This window comes from Hippocampus zosterae, chromosome 12, assembly GCF_025434085.1.
Source record: "Hippocampus zosterae strain Florida chromosome 12, ASM2543408v3, whole genome shotgun sequence".
Taxonomy (NCBI): Eukaryota; Metazoa; Chordata; class Actinopteri; order Syngnathiformes; family Syngnathidae; genus Hippocampus; species Hippocampus zosterae.
In genome coordinates, this window is record NC_067462.1 from 10,901,795 (window position 1) to 10,921,467 (window position 19,673).

Below are 19,673 nucleotides of genomic sequence, written 5' to 3' on the forward strand. Positions count from 1 at the left end.
TAGCAAAGAGTTGATCCTCCGCTGATTTTCGACCATTTTGTGGACGGTAAAAAGCATGATAGAAGAAAGAACACTCGCTTCCATGTTGCTTTGTTTACCACCAAGAAATCTGTCACACTATCATTACGCAATCACAGCATGGTGACGGTATACTACACTCCCGCATCAAACTCACTCCACATATGTCATATGTCAAATTTGTCATATGACATATGACAAATTTTTGTCAGGTTAAAAAAAAAAAAGAAAGTAAGAAAATTAACAAATTATACACACAGCCGACTCGCCTATATTACAAACGATAAAGTTTCTGAAAAAGTCATGGGGGGGAAAAATCACCTTCAAATATAGTGGTACCTTGAATTATGAGTGACCTGACTTACGCATGTTTTTCAAGATACAATTTTTTTTTTTGCTCTGACTTGACTTGCCAGCACCCATTGTTGGCAGGTGGTTCAACTCACTTCACAACAAATGGTGGTTTGGCAGATATTGGTAAATATTCTTCAAAATAGAACGATTTAAACTCTTTTCCACTCTTGTAGACTCCACCACCTGAATGCGAACATACAATGGGAAACTCGAAAGGCACATGGGCTAACACTTAGCATCTATGTGGCAGTGTGACCCTATACTCACAGGCAAACCCACGCAGGCATTCGGTGAACCCTGCACCTCTGCATTGAAAGGCGGATGTGCAAACCAGTTGACCACCGCGCCGCCACAGGTTACTGTATTCTTGATCACTTAAAATAAATAAATTTAAAAAGTGCGGCCCGGTAGTCCAGTGGTTAGCACGTCGGCTTTACAGTGCAGAGGTACAGGGTTCGATTCCAGCTCCGGCCTCCCTGTGTGGAGTTTGCATGTTCTACCCGGGCCTGCGTGGGTTTTCTCCGGGTGCTCTGGTTTCCTCCCACATTCCAAAAACATGCGTGGCAGGCTGATTGAACACTCTAAATTGTCCCTAGGTGTGAGTGTGAGCGGGGTTGGTTGTTTGTCTCTGTGTGCCCTGCGATTGGCTGGCAACCGATTCAGGGTGTCCCCTGCCTACTGCCCGGAGACAGCTGGGATAGGCTCCAGCACCCCCCACGACCCTTGTGAGGATCAAGCGGTTCGGAAGATGAATGAATGAAATTTAAAAAGTAATAAAAAATGCAACAAAGATTCAAATGTAAAGCAATGCCAAAAGTGCAGTAATGAAGCGTCAGTTGCTTTGTATTCGTTATTTAACACAGTGTACTGTTAATTTGATAACCTTTAGTTATCAAATTAACACGGTATGCTAGTAAATACCCATTATTCTATTTCTGAAGCTTTTCCCACATTCAACATTTTTGCATGTGATGCTTCAAACAAACATTTATAAGAATGCTGTCGGTCAAAAGTAGTGGGACAGGACAGCAAGAACGTGTAGAGGTTGCTAAATTAAAGACAAGAGTTCTAAATGCATTTGACGAGTAATTTTTCATTTTTATTTGTACAAAGTGTGTTATGGTTTCCAAGTGATGCATCTTAATTGTTTTTTTCTGGGGGGGGGGGCGGGGGGGGGGAATAAATCTGTGATTAATCCACCACCAGTGATGTAATTTATTGATCCAGGCCTGGCATCCGACTCTCAGTAATGGGAGGTTTGGCAGCATACTGACATCACAGTATGAGAGGGATGAGACAGCACAAACAGGCTAGACTCAAGGAACTGTTCCTGTGTTATTGCTATCACTCTTTGCTAAGCTTGCCTCGATTGCCATGGAGCAGACAGGAGGGTCTCATCTCATTCAAAATCTGACTTTGAGTGCCAGCACAGCCTTGAAGGTGGTTTCTTTGACACCTACTTTCCAGCATGTCACCTGGATCCGACAGAACATCCGCAAGAAGGAGTGCTGCTTCTTTGAAATAGGTATCAGGTAGGGGAGCTTTTGTTTCTGAAGTCGCATGAATGACCTTATCCACTGGTGACTTGATGTAGAAGTGTAATTTTTTCCGTGAACACTCTCACGTCTCTGATCATCTTTGCCCATTGAATGGAAATGTCATAAATCTGTTCTCGAAGAAACAACAAGACGTACTAAAAGCAAATTAATTGGCTCTATGAAAGACAAAATACTGTATATGCTTGCTTTTGTTTTATGTTTAGTTTGACAATAAACAATAGGAGTGGCAAGAAATGGCTTGAAGCCTCTTTTTTTTTTAAGAATTTCTCGCTATCTGCCAAAATAATGCTTGTCGTGAAATGACTTGAGTCACTGCCACCATACAGCACTGACATGTGTGCCTGTAAGTCAAAGCAAAACTTGGCCAAGCAACGGCTTTTATCTTGAAAAACTCGCAAGTTGGATAACTTGTATCTCAAAATCACCGCTATAGTTAAATTTCTTGTTCCTTGGCTCGCCACAGAGAGGATGTGTGCATGTGCGGCTACTCCAAGAGTGAACATGTGGCTGACGCCATTCAGACAGAGGTCATGGGTAGCGGGACCTGGGACCCGCTCACGCACATCCGTGAAGTACCCACGGATGCTTTCGGGGACATCAGCTTTGGTGGTTTGAGACAGGCGACAACCAAGGTGAACAAAAACAACAATCTGTATACATACATGCAATGTGGGCCCTGACAATTGAGACCAAGGCAGTAGAATACGATTTAGGGGCTACTTGACATAATTTGTGCAGCAAACATTCCATAAGTCAAGTTTATATATATAGCCCTTAATTGACAAACAGTCTCCAATGGCTTTGCTGGCCAAAAGTACACAAACATTTACAAAATCTATATTGACCCCTCAGCCGGCCAAGAAAAAACGGAGAAATTTAATTAAGGGTGAAAAAAGATAAAACTTTGAGAAGAGATCAGAGATATAAGAACTCTAGGATGACCAGACTACAATGAATACCGAATGGGGCAAATTTCAATGACATGATATGATGACGTAAAATATTAGCAAACAGCAGACAAGTCCATTTAATGAAATGAAGCACCACAAGTAGATGCCGCGGTGGAAGTGCTTTCTTCATGACATGACCTGGGAGGTTGATGCAGAATCGTCACAGAAAAAGCCTGATTTTGCCACCTTGTGCAGGAGAGAGTGAGGCGGGGGGAGGGTGAAGCAGCAGTAAAACAGACCAAGTCGTCAAGACATTTTTGACCAACATCTTTTCATAAATATTAACACAACTTAAAACGACACAAATAATAAAGTGGTTGGGATAACATAATGAGACTACTGTTTTGATTCTGTGCTTGGAGGAGTATAGAAAATAAAAATTAGCATCATCGCAGACAATTAACTGAACTAGTGCGGTGGAAGTTCAGTTTCTGCAATAAGCCCTGACAACAATGAGTCAGTAGATACTAATGAGTGGTCTTTTGCTACATACATTTTATCATGAAAATGCCACACGATTTGTCTGGATTTAGTGTATAGTTATGTTTAGTTTAATGTTAGCAGCTCAATAATGTCTGAGGGAATTGCATTGTGTTATTGTATGATTCTGAACAATGTCCATGTTATGAAATGTCTGTTGTTGTTATTTATTTATCTTTAGTATGCTCGAGTGTCCACAGACACGACTCCTGAGGTGCTTTACCAGTTAATGACTGAACAGTGGAAAGTGTCTCCACCCAACCTGCTCATCTCAGTCACCGGGGGAGCCAAGAATTTCTACCTGAAAACCCGGCTCAAAAACGTATTCCAAAGAGGTCTCATCAAAGTGGCCCAGACAACAGGTGCTGGCGTGCAACTATAAAACTATGAACAGATTAGTGGCATTCGAGCAAAACTAGAAAGTATAGCAATAACAACGTTCAAACAAACAGCAACTAAACAAAATCAATAAAATACCAGAATTTACAGAGAAAAAGAAGAGCATCCTTGGGTGTCTTGAAAGGCGCTTGTAAATAAAATGCATTATTATTATTATTATGAATAACATCCTATTAAACTGCGACTTTAGTGTGAAAATCAGTAAGGCCAAGAGTGATTTTGTGCAGGTGCATGGATCATCACGGGTGGAACCAATACTGGTGTCATGAAACATGTTGGGCAGGCTGTGAGGGATTACTCCCTAAGCAGCTCCATGCAGGGCCAGATTGTGACCATTGGACTGGCAACGTGGGGAGTCATTCATAACAAAGAAGTGTTAGTGCATTCGCAGGTACATTGGACACAATTCAATGTCACTTTCAGTCATCGTAGACAAAGTCTGATTAGCCGTGTTCCTCTCAGGGTTGTTTCCCCGCTCATTACCCAATGGACGTCAAGGGTCGACTTCCCTGTCTTGACAACAATCACACCCACTTCCTGTTGGTGGATGATGGCACCTACGGTCGCTATGGTGTCGAGATCGATCTTAGAAGTCGTCTAGAGAAGTTCATCTCCCAAAAGACTCTTGGAAACAAAGGTTGGTTGTTGTGGAAGTCTTTGGAAATGTTGCAATGCCAACGTTGTCAAGTCAACAGTCACGTCAACAGTATTTATAGAGCACTTTCAAACAGCCATCGCTGCATACAAAGACGTTGAGATATGAAAGTCAAGTTCTGGAAACTGACGTATAGAAGATGCGATGTGGAATGTTCTGAAAGTTACGATTCTCATGATGTTGTGGTATGGACTTTGGGGTATGGGTACTATGACAGGAAAATTCTGGGATTACCACCACAAAGTCCTTTTTTTTAATGTATTGCATTTTTGCATCCAAAATTCTAAACCTTTTTTTTTAAAAATATATATTGCCAGCTGTTGGTGTGACCATTCCTGCCGTGTGTGTGGTTTTGGACGGTGGAGGAGGCACTCTCAATGTGAGTTCTGTCTTGTGTCCTCATCCTCAACTCATTCTGACTTCTGACCGCATCTTGTCCGCGTCCTCCCCAGACCATCTACACAGCCATGCTCAATGACACGCCGTGTGTGGTGTTGGAGGGTTCCGGGAGAATAGCTGACGTGATCGCCCACGCGGCGGGACTACCTGTGAGCCAGGTCACCATCAGTCTCATCCACCGCCTGCTCAAGAAGTTCCTTAGCCTGGAGTATGACAACTTCACCGACCTCATGATCATTGAGTGGACCAAAAAGGTAGGTGAACACAATCGCCTTTTATTCTCCTTAACCTTTTCAGGGACAGCGGCTACGACAGTGGACAGCTTATCATGTTATCAGGTTACAGGGTGCACGAAAGGGTTAATTTTATCTGTTCATATTTCTACCTCCGGTGTCAGATTCAGGACATCATCAGGATGTCTCACCTGCTGACTGTGTTCAGAGGAGGCGGAGACAGTCACGGAGATGTGGATGTGGCCATTTTACAAGCACTCTTTAAAGGTGAGCTTGTACTTTGAATGCTTTTAGATGATTCCACATTGCTTTCCAGATGGTTTCCATCTCCGACCCACATTAATATCACTCAAACAATTTCCTGGAAGATTTCCTGCTGACTTAGCTTGAGATGATCTTTTGCCACTGTGTACTTGGGAGCTATTTCTGAGCAATTGACTGGCATCGGAACCTCATTATCAAAATCTCCAGGGAAAGCGCATCCACTGTGGAGCACTAATTACACCATTAATGGTGCTGAGACACAGCACTTACCAACATAGGTCTGATTGAAGAATGTTGTCTGTGAAGTTCAGGAGCATTTCTATTGTCATGATTTAATAATAAATACATGTTTAAAATATGACAGTTACTCTGCTCTTTATTAAACAGAACATTATTTTATTCAACATTTTATTTTGAATCAGTCAGTTAAATCACTGGTCTGTGTTACATTTTAACTTGAACCCTTTCAGGGACAGCGATTACTACAGAGGACAGCTTATCGCGTTATTGGGTTATAGGTTATCATTATTAGTGCAAGGCTTAAATGGCAGGGTAATTCGAATACAGTTCTTTCTAATTATTGTATTAAATCTAAAATACAAATTCTGAACAAAAAGAGCATCACCAGCTAAAACAGTTTTTTGTGGTCCTACCTGCCAGTATTGCAGATTACCAGGTGCGAAACTTATTTCTGCACTGTCTGTTCAACCATTCAGCTTCACGGGCCAGCGCATCACAGGTAGTGGAGGGATGGCGGAGGCAGCTGGAGCTGGCTATCGTCTGGAACAGAGTGGACATAGCCGCCACCGAGATCTTCACCGACGAGAGTCAATGGAAGGTGAGTCGGCCCACGTTGTTATCAAAGTGGTCAGATCATCTGTTTGGATTCACATTCAAGCTGTCACGAGCATAAACATTTGCTAACAGTATAACATTGATTATCTTCCATGACTTAGGGCAGTGGTGGGCAAACTACGGCCCACGGGCCGAATCCGGCCCGTTAGTCTTTTTAATCCGGCCCGCCGAAGGTTGGTCCACAATTAAGGTTCGATGTAAATGATTGCATTCATTTCAATTGGACTTGTAATGACAGGCATTTCACCGCCAGGTGGCGCATTGACTTGAAGTTGCAGAAAACGGGGCGGCGGGGCAATCTTTTCGACCACCTAGTAACTCTGTATCGCGCTACTCCCACTGGTATGATCATAACCCATCTGCAGCGATGCACAGGCTAAAATAGGTTATCAACAACACTTTTGTCATTTAAAAAAAGTATATGAAGACCGTACTTTCATGCTTTTGTTCTTTTGATGTTTGATATGGACTGTCAACAAATGCAGTTTTTTTTTTTTAATGTACTATAGCTCGTGATGACCTGGCCCGTCTGTCAAATTTTAAAAGTCAATGCGGCCCCCGAGCCAAAAGGTTTGCCCACCCCTGACTTAGGGCCAATTGTCAGTATGTGTAGGCCCATCTTAACCCTTTCATGCACCAATGATGACAACCTGACAACATGATAAGCTCTCCACTGTAATAACCGCTGTCCCTGAAAGGTTTAAGGGCCATGTTCTACATTTTCGTCCCATCCTCCAGTCCAGTGATCTCCACTGGGCCATGTTCTCAGCCCTGGCCGGCAACAAGCCTCGGTTTGTGAGCCTCCTGCTGGAGAACGGTGTGAGTCTGAGGGAGTTTCTTCAGAGCGAAGACACTCTGTGCGAGCTCTACAAGCAGCTGCCCAACTGCTTCTTCTTGCGCAAGCTGGCCAAACGTGTCCGCGCCGCCTGTCCTCGGAGGAGGAAAGTGTTCGCCACCAGAAACCGCGTGCACTCGTCACAGAGCACGGGCATCGCCTTGAGTCACGTGTCGGACGAGGTGCGACACCTGCTGGGTAACTTCACCCAGCCAATCTACCCGCCCCCCACCATGATGTACCACTTTAACATGGAGGACGCAACATCGGTGAGCCACTCACTCCCATCTTCTACTGTTTCATTTGTAATGACTTCCCACTCATCCCATCTTCACATTTCAGAAGCCTCTCGAAAGGGTAGAAAATCACATTTGAAGAAGTTTGATGAATGAAACCGCCGAGAATGATCTAGCGCAGTTCTGCACCACTCCATACTTAAACTAGTGGTGTGTGGATCTATCCAAATATTGATTTGATGGATACCAACTCACTATCAATAACAGATTGACACTGGAGTGATGAGCTCATTACAGTAGTTTCATTTTTGCTGTGCACCTGCGGTTTCATCAAACAGCTTCTGCCTCAGTGCCGAGCAGGCACAATTTTCTTACACAAAATAATTTCAGCAAAGTACATTGCTTAATCCCCTCTACCATCTTTCTAGCTGTCAAGAAGCTTGTCGGGTTCTCAAGCTCCCCTCAGGGTGGACCTCGCTGAGGCCCAGAGAGACCCAGCCAGGGACCTTTTTCTTTGGGCCGTCGTCCAGAAAAATAGAGAGCTGTCCGAAATCACCTGGGAACAGGTAAGCAAGACTCTATACCAGTTAAACCCAACCAATGGCCCTTAGTACTTTAGTGTTTGGGGAATTGTCCAATTTCACTTAAATGGGGACGTTCAAGAAAATCACTTTGTATACATTAGACTCAATTCTATCCATCCATTTTCTGATCCGCTTTATCGTCACTAGGCTCGCGGGCTTGCTGGAGCCTATCCCAGCTGTCTTCGGGCAATAGGCAGGGTACAACCTGAACTGGTTGCCAGCCAATCGCAATCATTCTATCTCACAATCAATTTGCAGTGCACAATCAAACTGCCATGAATGTTTTTGGAATGTGTGAGGAAACCGGAGCACCCGGAGAAAACCTACGCAGGCACGGGATGAACATGCAAACTCCACACAGGAAGGCCGTAGCCCGAATCCCTGCACCTTTGCACTTTGATGTGCTAACCAGTTGACCACTGTGCCGCCCTCGACTAACTTACCTTGTTGAAATAGGCCCGTTTCGTTTTCACCTTCCATGGTTGACAACAAAATGTTGAAAAGCAGGAGGAATAGTCAATTATGGTCAAGATCTTGATGAATTGATTGAGATCTTGGAGAAAAAACAGGTACAATGTTGTCATTGAGGAACGTTAGAGGAACATTAACAACAATGGCAACAGATTCGGAAAACCAGATATTCCCCATGCAAGGCTTTATTTAAGAGATTTTAATGTCATCAGCTCCAACAATGATTCAGAGCAATTGCGTTGCATCTTGCGCTCGCCTAAAAATACACCAGCTTGTGGCATTCACAAATTCTCTACTCTAGACAAAGTCTACTCTGAAAACCATGCAGGTAAAATGTATGATTTCAGATGCTATCATTAGCTAATTTAACATTTTGGTTAGTCACTTCACGTTAGCAAAGCTATAGGACACGATTCATTTTTACTTGTGCACTTAAAGTAACTATATTTCAGAATCTTTCCTGTGGTTGTTGGAAAACACTGTCCCATACCGTGTAGCTATCAGTTAAATGCATTGTACGCTGATTTGAACAGTGTACAGACTGTGTGTCCGCTGCTCTGGCCGCCTGCAAGATACTGCGAAAAATGGCAGAGGAGGGCAGCGATGCGGACGAGGCCGTGGAAATGCGAGACCTGGCTGATCACTTTGAGATGCACGCCATCGGTATGACTATATGTCACGCACTGAGGAGAACCAATGTCCAGAGATTATTCCATTGTGTGTGTTTGTGTTTAACTGTAGGTGTGTTCACCCAGTGTTACAGTGGTGGTGAGGAGCGTGCTAAGAGGCTGCTGGTTCGCGTGTCACGAAATTGGGGGAAGACCACATGTCTGAGATTAGCGCTGGAGGCTAACTGTAAAAGTTTTGTGGCATTGTCAGGTGTCCAGGTAGAGCCAACAAGCTTTACATAAAAGACCTGAAAGTAAAGTTTGAGTAAAAGTACATTGACAGCTATTTTTTATCTATTGAATTCATTTCAGTGGTGTCGTTCAAGAGCTGTGTATTGGCTAATGAGCAAAGTTAGCCAGAACATGTTAGCCCTGCCTATAAGTTTACGGTATGCCTAAAAAAAGCGGACGATCACGAAAAGAAGATTGAGGTTTTTGCTTCACTGGATAAATATTAATTACGGAAGCATGGAATTGCCAATGTGGAGTAAACAGTTTTTAACTGGGCTATTTTGTTTGAACGTAATGGAAACTCGTTCAATCGTCTTGGGAAATTCATTCAAACGTCTTGGTAAAGTCGTTTGAATGTACTGCAAAGTTGTTCGAACATACTGATAATGTTGTTGGAATGTCTTGGTGAAATCGTTCCAATGGTTTGGTAAAACAAAGGCTAAATTCTAAAAAAGATCATGGCATTTTCCCCCCATAATTCCACGAGGTATTGACTTGTGCATGCAACAACTCTGTACTCCAGCCACTTTACAAGTGGACAGGGCAAAACTCATCAATAGTGAAAATTACGTGAGTAAACATTGATAATTGGGATAGCTATCCGTTTTTTTGTCAGTTCCACACTTATATATAATACCCTGTGGCATTGTTGGAAAAATCGCATCTGGCCTACATTTTACTAACACGTTGCAACGTCTTGGTCGTTCCAGTTGTTGCAGTGTGTTCAAACAACATAGTCCAGGCAGAACTGTTTACTCCAAGTTGGCAGTTCAATGCTTCTGTATCAACAACTTAAAATCAGCAACAAAGCATTCAGACTCTGTTACATTATGAGACTGGAGCCAATAATAGCACAGACACTTCCATAATTTACTGTGTTAACATCTGTTGCTCCTCAAATATTGACAGAGCCATGTCCCAATTAAGACTGTGGGGGATAAAAAAACAAAACAAAGTGTATAATATCTTCCCAAGTGTTCGTGCGTGTGCATCCGTTTTTGTTTTCCAACAGGCCCTGCTGACTGAGATCTGGTGTGGTGAACTTTCAGTGGACAATCCTGTGTGGAGAGTGACGATCTGCATGATCTTCTTCCCTCTTATCTACACTGGCTTCCTGACCTACAGGTGACCCTCTCACATTATTGCAGCAGACCAACATTCGGGATTACGCTGCAAGTGATCTAATTGGATATTTCTGTGATACGACATGTAATTTGCATCCAGTGGCATTTACAAACAAATTGTAATTTCTGGATAGATGTCCCTCAGATAGTATGCAAATATACCACTATTCTATTCTGAGGGCTAACTGCAATCTGATTGGCTTCTTGGTCGGTTTCATAATTGTCCAATGAGGTCATGACATCATTGCTTTTCTGTTCAAAATGTCACTTTTAAAGGCAAAGCACGGGACTAGTGGTGACATTGTTGTCGTCACAGTTCTTAGGTTGGGGTTTTGACTCTCAACTCCAGCCTTGCCATGTGGAGTTTGAATGCTACGGAATATATGTTAGGTTACTGAAGACAGTAAAAGTGTAATTCTGAGTGTGACTGATTATTTGTCAATATGTGTCGATCTACTAATCCAGTGCGTACCCAAATTTAAAATGGGATAGGCTACAGATCACCTTAATCCTAATGCGGACGTATGCTCTTGAGAATGGACGGATAGATAGTTGTATACTGTAATATGGTTTTCCTTATGGACCAAATCCATTATGTTAATGAACCTTTCCCCATTCTTACAAGACCTGACGAGCTAATCCAAAAGCAAAATGAGAAAAGTGAGGATATCAAGACGGTGGCAAGCGTCACGGGAAGTGTGCTCCGATCAAAAGCTAAAAATCCGTGAGTAAATATTTTTGTCCATCACTACATTCCATTGAAACATATACTGATGATGGGCCCTATTATCACCCCAATAGTGATCTCACAACCATGAAGTCTCTGAACTGCTGGTCCAGACTGGCTTGCTTGTACAGCTCGCCACAGGTCAAGTTCTACTGGAATATCGTGTCCTATTTCGCCTTCCTTTTCCTCTTTGCGGTGGTGCTAATGATGGACTTTCAGACCATGCCCTCCCCTGCGGAGATTCTGCTGTATGTGTGGCTCTTCTCTGTGGTGAGCGAGGAAGTACGGCAGGTAAGAAGTCCAGTTCATGCAGGCTTTGTTTAAAGTAGCATTTTGACATTCTTAACTATTGTGCAAGTACAAACAAAGCATAATCAATGTTGAATAAAAATAAAATGATTGGAGCTTCAAATTAATTCATTATATTGCTCATATTGTACTGAGTAGCCAAAGCCTTGTGTAAGAAATTTGGGGTGTTTTTTGTTTTTAATCTTCCGCTGTACTTTCTGTCTTTTTGACTTCAGTTGTTTTATGACCCTGATGGCTTTGGGTTCCATAAAAAAGCCAGGATGTACATCAGAGAACTTTGGAATATTTTGGATGTTCTGTCCATTGTCCTCTTCATCATCGGCCTTGTGTTTAGGTGAGCTATCGTGTCCTCCAGGGCAAACAAACTGTCGACTCCAGGCCCATCATGGCATCTCATCATCATTTGTCTCCTCAAGGCTAACAACCAAGCTATTCTACGCTGGCAAGATTATCCTCTGCATCGACTTTGTGGTCTTCTGCTTGCGGCTCATGGCCATCTTCAGCATCAGTCGGACCCTTGGACCTAAGATCATCATCGTCAGGAGGATGGTAGGAGGATCCAGATATGACATATTCCAAATAGCAATGATAACAAAGCAACTCACCGGCATCATATTTCTCTCGAGATGATGGACATGTTCTTCTTCATGTTCCTGCTGAGTATCTGGGTGGTGGCGTACGGCGTAGCCAAGCAGGGCATCCTGATCCACAACGACAGTCGACTGGAGTGGATTTTCCGGGGAGCCGTATACGAGCCCTACCTCATCATATTTGGCAACGTCCCCACCAACGTTGATTGTGAGCAAACACGACAAAAACCTCACTCCATAACCACTTTTTTTTTAGGCGGGGGGAGTTTAAAAAAAACAACAACAAAAAAATGCCATCTTGGTTATTACCAAACAGCATCATTCAAATTGATAAACGACCTTATACTGACTGCTGTTATATACTGTTGCATACCAATATCAACACAACATCTAAATATCATGTTGTTGTTTTTTTGTTTTTTTTTACATATTTGATAGTGAGAGTCAGGAAGAGGTACAGATAGTTGAAGTGTCCAACATACTGTAAATAGGAAATTGCCACTCAAGCTATTTTTGACACTTTGGATTGGTTAATTATTTGTAAATATAACAAACCACATGGGGACTGACCATTAGTATCACGTTATATTACTGCCAAAAGTGGAAATAGCTGTTATTTTTTTCCGCAGTTTTAGTGACAAAGAGAACATTGGTTTCCAATAATAATAATAATAATAATAATAATAATACCAATTATTATTATTATTATTATACATTTTATTTATAAGTGCCTTTCAAAACACTCAAGGACACTTTAAGATAAGAAAACCTTGATTAGTCTAACATTACAATCAAGAAACGTCATAATCCAAGGTCCATGTATTTAGTAGGGGTGTGCAAAAAAAATCACTAAACGATTGGGATTTTATATGCCAAATTCAATAAATCGATGTCAAAGTTCAAAATCCATTTTTATTATTTTTTTAAAAAGCAAAGGTGATGCGACCACTTTTCTCCAGCAGATGACAGCGAGGAACCAATTTGTTGTGGTCAGTCAATGGCCTTCAGCATTCAGCAGTCACTCAACGTCATTTGAATGAGCCAGTGCCCGAGCCACGCGGCCGGCTCTTTCTGAAATAAATGTCTGAAAGAGTAACTTTCATTGGCTGCATTGATTTAAATACATGATTCAACGTATGTATTGTTTCTGGTTTATATTAAAGATAAGAATAAAAATAAGTGAATCATCCCACCCCAAGTATGTAGGGTGCAGGGAAAAAACATCAAATCCATTTGGGTTGCGCTGTTTTGGCACCATAGAATTATGGGATTTGCCTATTTCAGATTCAGAATTTGACTTGGACTCCTGCAGCATGAACGGCACTGATCCCTTGAAGCCCAAATGTCCTGTGTTGAATGAGAACCAAACCCCGGCCTTCCCTGAGTGGCTCACCATCATCATGCTGTGCGTTTACCTCCTCTTCGCCAATATACTTCTGCTCAACCTTCTGATAGCCATCTTCAAGTAAGTCCTCCTCCCTCTTCTTTGTTCGCTCAACTGTGCTTGTGAATTTTACACAAACTGTAGTATCTGGCTGCTGCAGCTTCACTTTCCAGGAAGTGCAGGACAACACAGATCGTATATGGAAGTTTCAAAGATACGAGCTCATTAAGGAGTACCACAGCCGCCCCGCTGCCCCTCCTCCCTTCATCATCCTCAGCCACCTTTACATCTTCATCAGAAATGTGCTTCTTTGCAGGCCAACACTTAAATCACGAAAGTTCAGTGAGTGCAACGTCACACATTCAGGTTTATTGTGTTACTGTTTCACTTCCGACTCAAATGGGATACTTGATCTTCCCAAACCATCCTTATTTGTATTGAATGAATGTTTTACACCAGCACGGTGGAGCTTAAGCACGTACGGTATGCTTCAGATTTCTGAAATTCCAGGTCTCAATCTGTTTGTCGGTTGTTTTCTTTTGGTGCGCCGATTTCCTCTCACATTTCAAAAACATCCGTGTTAGATTCTCACCTCAATTCAGTTTCATTTATAGTGCACTACGAAGCCACCACAGCTGAAACAAAGTACTGTTAAAAAATACCTAAACAAAAGACAATTTACAATGAAACAACAAAAAAGTTTAAAAAAACGAATAAAACGAATGTGCACTGGGAGTTTATTCAATATTCTGGACTGGAGAAGCTAAGAGATGCAAATTTCATATCGTATAGCAGAATCTTAAAATGTATTAAGCGAGGCCAGAATAGCAGTAATGTTATCCGTCTGATGTGTTTCAAGAGACAAGCATCAGCATTTTGAACCAAATAGAGATATTTCAATAAGGGCACACAAACTCCAAACAAAAGACAAATGTTATAGAAAAATAAATAGATTTTGTCTTCTTACATCATATTTGAACCAGAAAGTCGCCCGCTAACTAACAAACAGCATCACCCATATAAGATTCCGCTTCACTTTTGTTAACAGCGTGGGCCAATATTTTTCTCATCTTTTTTTTTTCCAGGGACTGAACTTCCTCACGTTGAAGAAGAGGAGCTCCTATCGTGGGAGGCCCTGATGAAGGACAGATACCTCCTATCCACTCAGCAGCAGCGGAGTCAGACCATGGAGCGTTGCATCGTGGACACTGCGCAAAAGTACGAACCTCTCCAATCTTGAAATCAATGCATCCATTTTATCTTCCTGGTGTAGTTTTTACGTTTTCATTCTTTTTTTTAATTTTAATTGAGAATAAACCAATTTTAACCCAATTTACGAATTATGAGTGGGCCTAAACCTAACCCTCCATGGGGAGAACTGGCAAACTCAACACTAAAAATCCTGAGCCGAGATTTGAACCCACAACCTCAGAACCGTCAGGCAGATGAGCTTAGAACAACTGTTTTAAAAATTCATAAAGGTGAGTCACATTTTCGACAATTTATGTTCTCCAGGGTCAACGCCATAACCGAGAGGCTGGAGCGGGAAGAGGAGATTAGCTCTGCCATCTTGATTAAGCGTCTGGCCCGACTGGAGGAGCAGGTCCTTACCCCTTCTTTGCACAATGATGCGAGCAACACACCTTATGTCCCATTGTATGTTGATACATTGAATCCTACCCGCAGGTTGTCCAGTCAGCCAAAGGCCTGCAGTGGATCATGGAGAGTCTGAAGTCCAACGGCCTTGCCTGGAAAGAGGAGCAAACACTGCGTCTGCTTTCAATTTTTTTCACCTTTTCAATACATTTCATAACATTCATTTCCTTACATTGATTTGGTCTTTTCCTTCAGCGATACTTCCAACAGGGAAGGACTCTTCAGAAACCCTGGAATCTGTGAACGAGACAGAGGGATTTCACGTCAAAGCCCGACAGTTCCACTATCCAAACAGCAAAGTCACTCGCTTCCCTGTACCTGAGGAGAAAGTGCCGTGGGAGGTATTCAGCATTTACATTTCATCATCTGATCCACACTGCACTGCTTCCAATTTTACTCTCACTCACTCACTTTTTGTTTTTTTAAGGTCAGCTTCACCTCATACATGCCTTCATATTTTAGCTCAGAGGACAATGTGGACGGGTACGTTTTATGTTATTACACTTGGAGAGGAGGGATGTGTAAATGGGAAAAGAAGCAGTAAAACAGGCCAAAATCCAGATCTGAAATCCATTATGTCACATGACATATCTAGCTAGCAATCCAGTTGAACGATCCCTGCCTTTTAGCGACTTGATTCTATTGTTGTCTTCTTCACAGATCAGACACTGAAGTCTTGGAAAATTACAGGTATGATGTTTAGATAAATGGATGTTGATTGATTGTCCGGTACAGTAAACCTAACGTCATGTATCTGACTGCCTTTTGACACTAGAAACCCTGGAGGCAGGACTGGCATCAGAGGTCGGGGTTCACTCAGTCATCTTGGTCCAAATCTGCAAGTAGACCTCGTGATTACCCGGTGGGTCTATTTCAAGAAAAATAACAGGACTGTACTCTCAATTTGTGCATATAATAATCAGAGGGCTTATAGTATATCTTCTTTTTCTAGTTTGCGGGACAGTGGGCGCTCAGTTTTGGAGTTTCTGGCAGTTGAAGACAAGCAGCAAAAGATGGTTTTACCAGGGGTGAGTACGGCTGTGCTTTTTAACCTTGGAGTAGGTCACGTGACATTGAGGTGACGCCCCACATTTCACGAACCCCCGCAGGGACCGGTTGAATCTGCGGAACGTCTGCCATCAACTCTGATGAGAACCATGGGCAAGAGCTTGTATGAAAAATTATGTGAAAAGATAGCGGAGGGAATACTGGTAGGTTTATTTCAACACTTTGTTGAATAAATGTTAATGTTTCAAAATGTGTTTCTTGTCATTTAAGTAAATATAGTTGAAATTTGTCAGGGTTGGAACTCTACTTGTCACCAAGAATACAGAAGGAAGCAACTCAATATATCGTTCTATTTTGGACAGTCTCCAATAGTTCTACAGACATTTTACTCAAACATACACAGAATCAAACTTTCTTTTCCTAATATTACAACTGTGAATTTAAAAATATGGGATTTTATCTGGAAAATATATATTTTTTCTCAGAATATGAAACTTCATTTTCTCAAAAATATATTACCATTTTAACCACAGTACAACTTTCTGATTTATTCCCCAAATGTTTTTCCTAAATTTTTAGCTAAAAAAAAGAGCCAACTTTTTATCTCTACAGTATATAACTTTGCCGTACTATAACGTTTGTTCTAAAAAAAAAAAAATACTTTTCACTTTATCCTCATACCATAATGGTTCTAATCTTGAAAGCATACTTTTATTTTGAAAATAAACAACGTTCTTGAAAACATACAACTTAATTCTTGTAATGTTATTTATTTCTTTTCATTTTACCACTTTTGCCTTGAAACTCTATGACCATTGTCATAATATGACACCTCTAATCTTTTCATGAAAATACACAACTGTCTTCTTATTTCTTATTTTATTCTTTTTGCCTTTGTTACTCTTATTTGTCACAACTTCAGGTGTTTGAAGGTTATGTGGATGACGTCAGAAACACAGACAACGCCTGGATAGAGACCACCGTCCTCAACCTTCACCTTGACTCAAGTGAGGATTCTGAGGATATCGTCAATATGGTGAGAGCCGCCATTGAACATTTTTACGAGTTGTTTCATCAATCGATAACCTGACCCATTTCTTCCCCCCACTTCCCTCCCAGGTGGCGTGCAGTCGCGGCTCTCTGCAATGGCAGGAGGTGAGCTGCAAAAACGGACTTTGTTCAGACCAAAGCGACTCACTGCGGCGGGTCGCCATGCTGTATAACAGGAATTCATAACGCTCATGTTGATATCCATGTCATATCATTACATTTTGCTTGGAAGTCATGCACATCCTTTCTGGTGTTTAGCGTTACACTTGTATGTTGCTCACAGCTGACTCCCTAACATGCATCTCTCCATAATCCATAAACAGATGTCCAACAACTAGTCATTATCTTGGACCATAATAAACCACTTGTATACATACCTGAAAATGGAAAAAAATAAGTCTCGAGTAAATTGTGCCAATTAATTGATTGAGGCCGACTCGAGTATAATGCCTGCACTAACCTTGAGCGCCTCTAGAGGCACTATGTTTGTTTTGGGGTTATTTGTCAGTCTTTTGTTGGGAAGGATGCTATCTTATGAGAGTTTTGAGCTCGTTTTGCAGCTTAGAGGTTAATAACTTTGATTCAAACACGCACACAATCCAGTTCTCATGAGCACGTTTATTGTCTAGTCTACATGGGAATTTGAACAAGTACGTCACAATGAAAAATAACTACAGGGATAGGAGTTGCAAAGAATGAGAACTTCTGCAAGGACTACTTGAATGTTTACTTCTAGATGGGACAGTATATTAAATGTGTTCCTGCTGCCATTGTATTTTAGTGTGAGTGTATGAGTTTTGTTACTTTAAATTAATCAAGCCTTTTAAATAAATAAATAAACAGAGCACTATTTTGTCATCTTTGTCACCTTCTTTTGAATACTGTGGCTCCTACGCTGTATGCTACGCTGACTGAAGATGTCATTATCTTTTTTTTTTTGTATATGATGGTACTCATGCATGAAACCCGTACTGGACATGTCTTAAGCATTTATTTGTATTTTTTAATAATAATACATATTTCTTATGATTTTTTTTGGTTTACCAAGGTGCTTAAACCAGGGGTCAACATGGAACCCATGGGCAAGCGATCTCATTAATAATGACGAATAACAAAAACGAAAATGAAAGGTAATTTGAGCAAATGTGCTATTTCGAAAATAGCACGTCACATTGGTGTGTAGCATAATACTGTAGCACAAACTTTCAAAGGTTACTTAACCATGTGCTACACTTACCAGACACATCATTATCAATTTCAATGGAATTTAATTGTGCTCTTCTTTGAAACGGAAAATACCTTTTGCGGCACAAAGAGTTGCTGATTGCCACGATATTTCATATGCTAGAATGATTATGTACTGTATGCTTCTTAATTTCTGCACTATTATGAATTGGGCGGCCCTGTAATCCAGTGGTTAGCACGTCGGCTTCACAGTGCAGAGGTATCGGGTTCGATTCCAGCTCCGGCCTCCCTTTGTGGAGTTTGCATGTTCTCCCCGGGCCTGCGTGGGTTTTCTCCGGGTGCTCCGGTTTCCTCCCACATTTCAAAAACATGCGTGGCAGGCTGATTGAACATTATAATTGTCCCTAGGTGTGAGTGTGAGTGCGAATGGTTGTTCGTTTCTGTGTGCCCTGCGATTGGCTGGCAACCGAATCAGGGTGTCCCCCACCTACTGCCCAAAGACAGCTGGGATAGGCTCCAGCACCCCCTGCGACCCTACTGAGGATCAAGCGGCTCGGAAGAGGAATGAATGAATGAATGAATATTATGAATTGTTTATTGGGGGTTTGCCGTTTTCAGTAGTGTAGAAGTACGCTACCCGGTATCAGTGCAATTACTAACAGTATTTTTTACTCTGTGATAACTACAACCACAACATAATACAAAAATAATATCGATCGATTTTCTCATCTGCTCACGAGGTTCGCGGGTGTGCTGGAGCCTATACCAGCTGTTTTCGAGCAGTAGGCGGGGTTCACCCTGAACTGGTTGCCAGCCAATCGCTGACAAAAATAACAGTTTCACTTAATTTTGATTCATCTCTTCTCCTTTTATCGTGCAAGCGTACCTAATATTCTGACAGTTTCTCTGTTGCGCGCAATCTAAAATTGTGCCAGCCCAGCACATTTGTGATTGTTTTTGTGCACTGCACCTGTCACGGAGCAGTTTCGTGTAAACATGCAATGGTGCAGCTAGAGGAGGCCAGTATCGGTTTCCACACCCTCATTCCTCGTGCGTAATAACATGTGCCTCTGCCAAAAATATTTTGAACCTCGTGAGTGAGATTGCCCCATGTTTGGCTGTGGTGTGTGTGGTATTGAAAACCTAATGAGGCTCCCGTAGCTGCAAATAAGGTTATTTTAACGTACAGTCTTGTAAGGAGATTTTTTTTTACAAGCAATCAAGTCACAAACACACATTGGAATGTTTTTTTTCCACTGATCAAAACAAAAAACGTACATTTACTGTACGTCTATGAAAGTAAAATGAACAACTGACACTCGAGAAGAACTGACAGCTATGAAAGAAAATGTATGTCTGTACTATATATAATATGACTGAATTGGAAAATCTGTTAAAAACAAAAACAACCACGGTGGCAGTCACAAGCATAGAAGAAAACTTATGGAA

At 41.7% G+C, this 19,673-nt stretch overlaps 1 protein-coding gene and 1 long non-coding RNA gene across 2 annotated transcripts; one reads left to right on the top strand and one right to left on the bottom strand.

Moving 5' to 3' along the window:
- The first annotated feature begins 1,567 nt into the window (after nucleotides 1-1,567).
- On the top strand, nucleotides 1,568-17,889 carry trpm2 (transient receptor potential cation channel, subfamily M, member 2). Its single transcript, XM_052081436.1, has 32 exons — nucleotides 1,568-1,904; nucleotides 2,395-2,563; nucleotides 3,543-3,723; nucleotides 3,988-4,151; nucleotides 4,223-4,397; nucleotides 4,733-4,794; nucleotides 4,868-5,068; nucleotides 5,212-5,314; nucleotides 6,028-6,149; nucleotides 6,905-7,270; nucleotides 7,666-7,803; nucleotides 8,826-8,955; nucleotides 9,034-9,179; nucleotides 10,204-10,316; nucleotides 10,941-11,039; nucleotides 11,117-11,333; nucleotides 11,567-11,685; nucleotides 11,768-11,900; nucleotides 11,978-12,149; nucleotides 13,226-13,406; nucleotides 13,486-13,667; nucleotides 14,411-14,543; nucleotides 14,841-14,928; nucleotides 15,012-15,096; nucleotides 15,177-15,322; nucleotides 15,409-15,464; nucleotides 15,642-15,671; nucleotides 15,757-15,843; nucleotides 15,934-16,009; nucleotides 16,091-16,192; nucleotides 16,912-17,025; nucleotides 17,109-17,889. The coding sequence occupies exons 1-32, from the start codon at nucleotides 1,747-1,749 to the stop codon at nucleotides 17,223-17,225; spliced, it is 4,365 nt and encodes a 1,454-aa protein (XP_051937396.1). The 5' UTR covers nucleotides 1,568-1,746; the 3' UTR covers nucleotides 17,226-17,889.
- LOC127611187 (uncharacterized) lies at nucleotides 14,560-15,388 on the bottom strand. The gene is made up of 3 exons (XR_007965266.1): nucleotides 15,300-15,388; nucleotides 15,154-15,218; nucleotides 14,560-15,073 (listed from the first exon to the last, which is right to left on the bottom strand). It is a non-coding gene; the product is annotated as an uncharacterized LOC127611187 (long non-coding RNA).
- Nucleotides 17,890-19,673: the final 1,784 nt, after the last annotated feature.

Coding starts and splice junctions, on each gene's coding strand:
- trpm2 (XM_052081436.1), top strand. CDS start 1,747: ATGGAGCAGACAGGAGGGTCTCATCTCATTCAAAATCTGACTTTGAGT. Junction 4,795..4,867: donor GTGGAGGAGGCACTCTCAAT/GTGAGTTCTGTC, acceptor CGTCCTCCCCAG/ACCATCTACACAGCCATGCT. Junction 15,323..15,408: donor AGGAGAAAGTGCCGTGGGAG/GTATTCAGCATT, acceptor TGTTTTTTTAAG/GTCAGCTTCACCTCATACAT.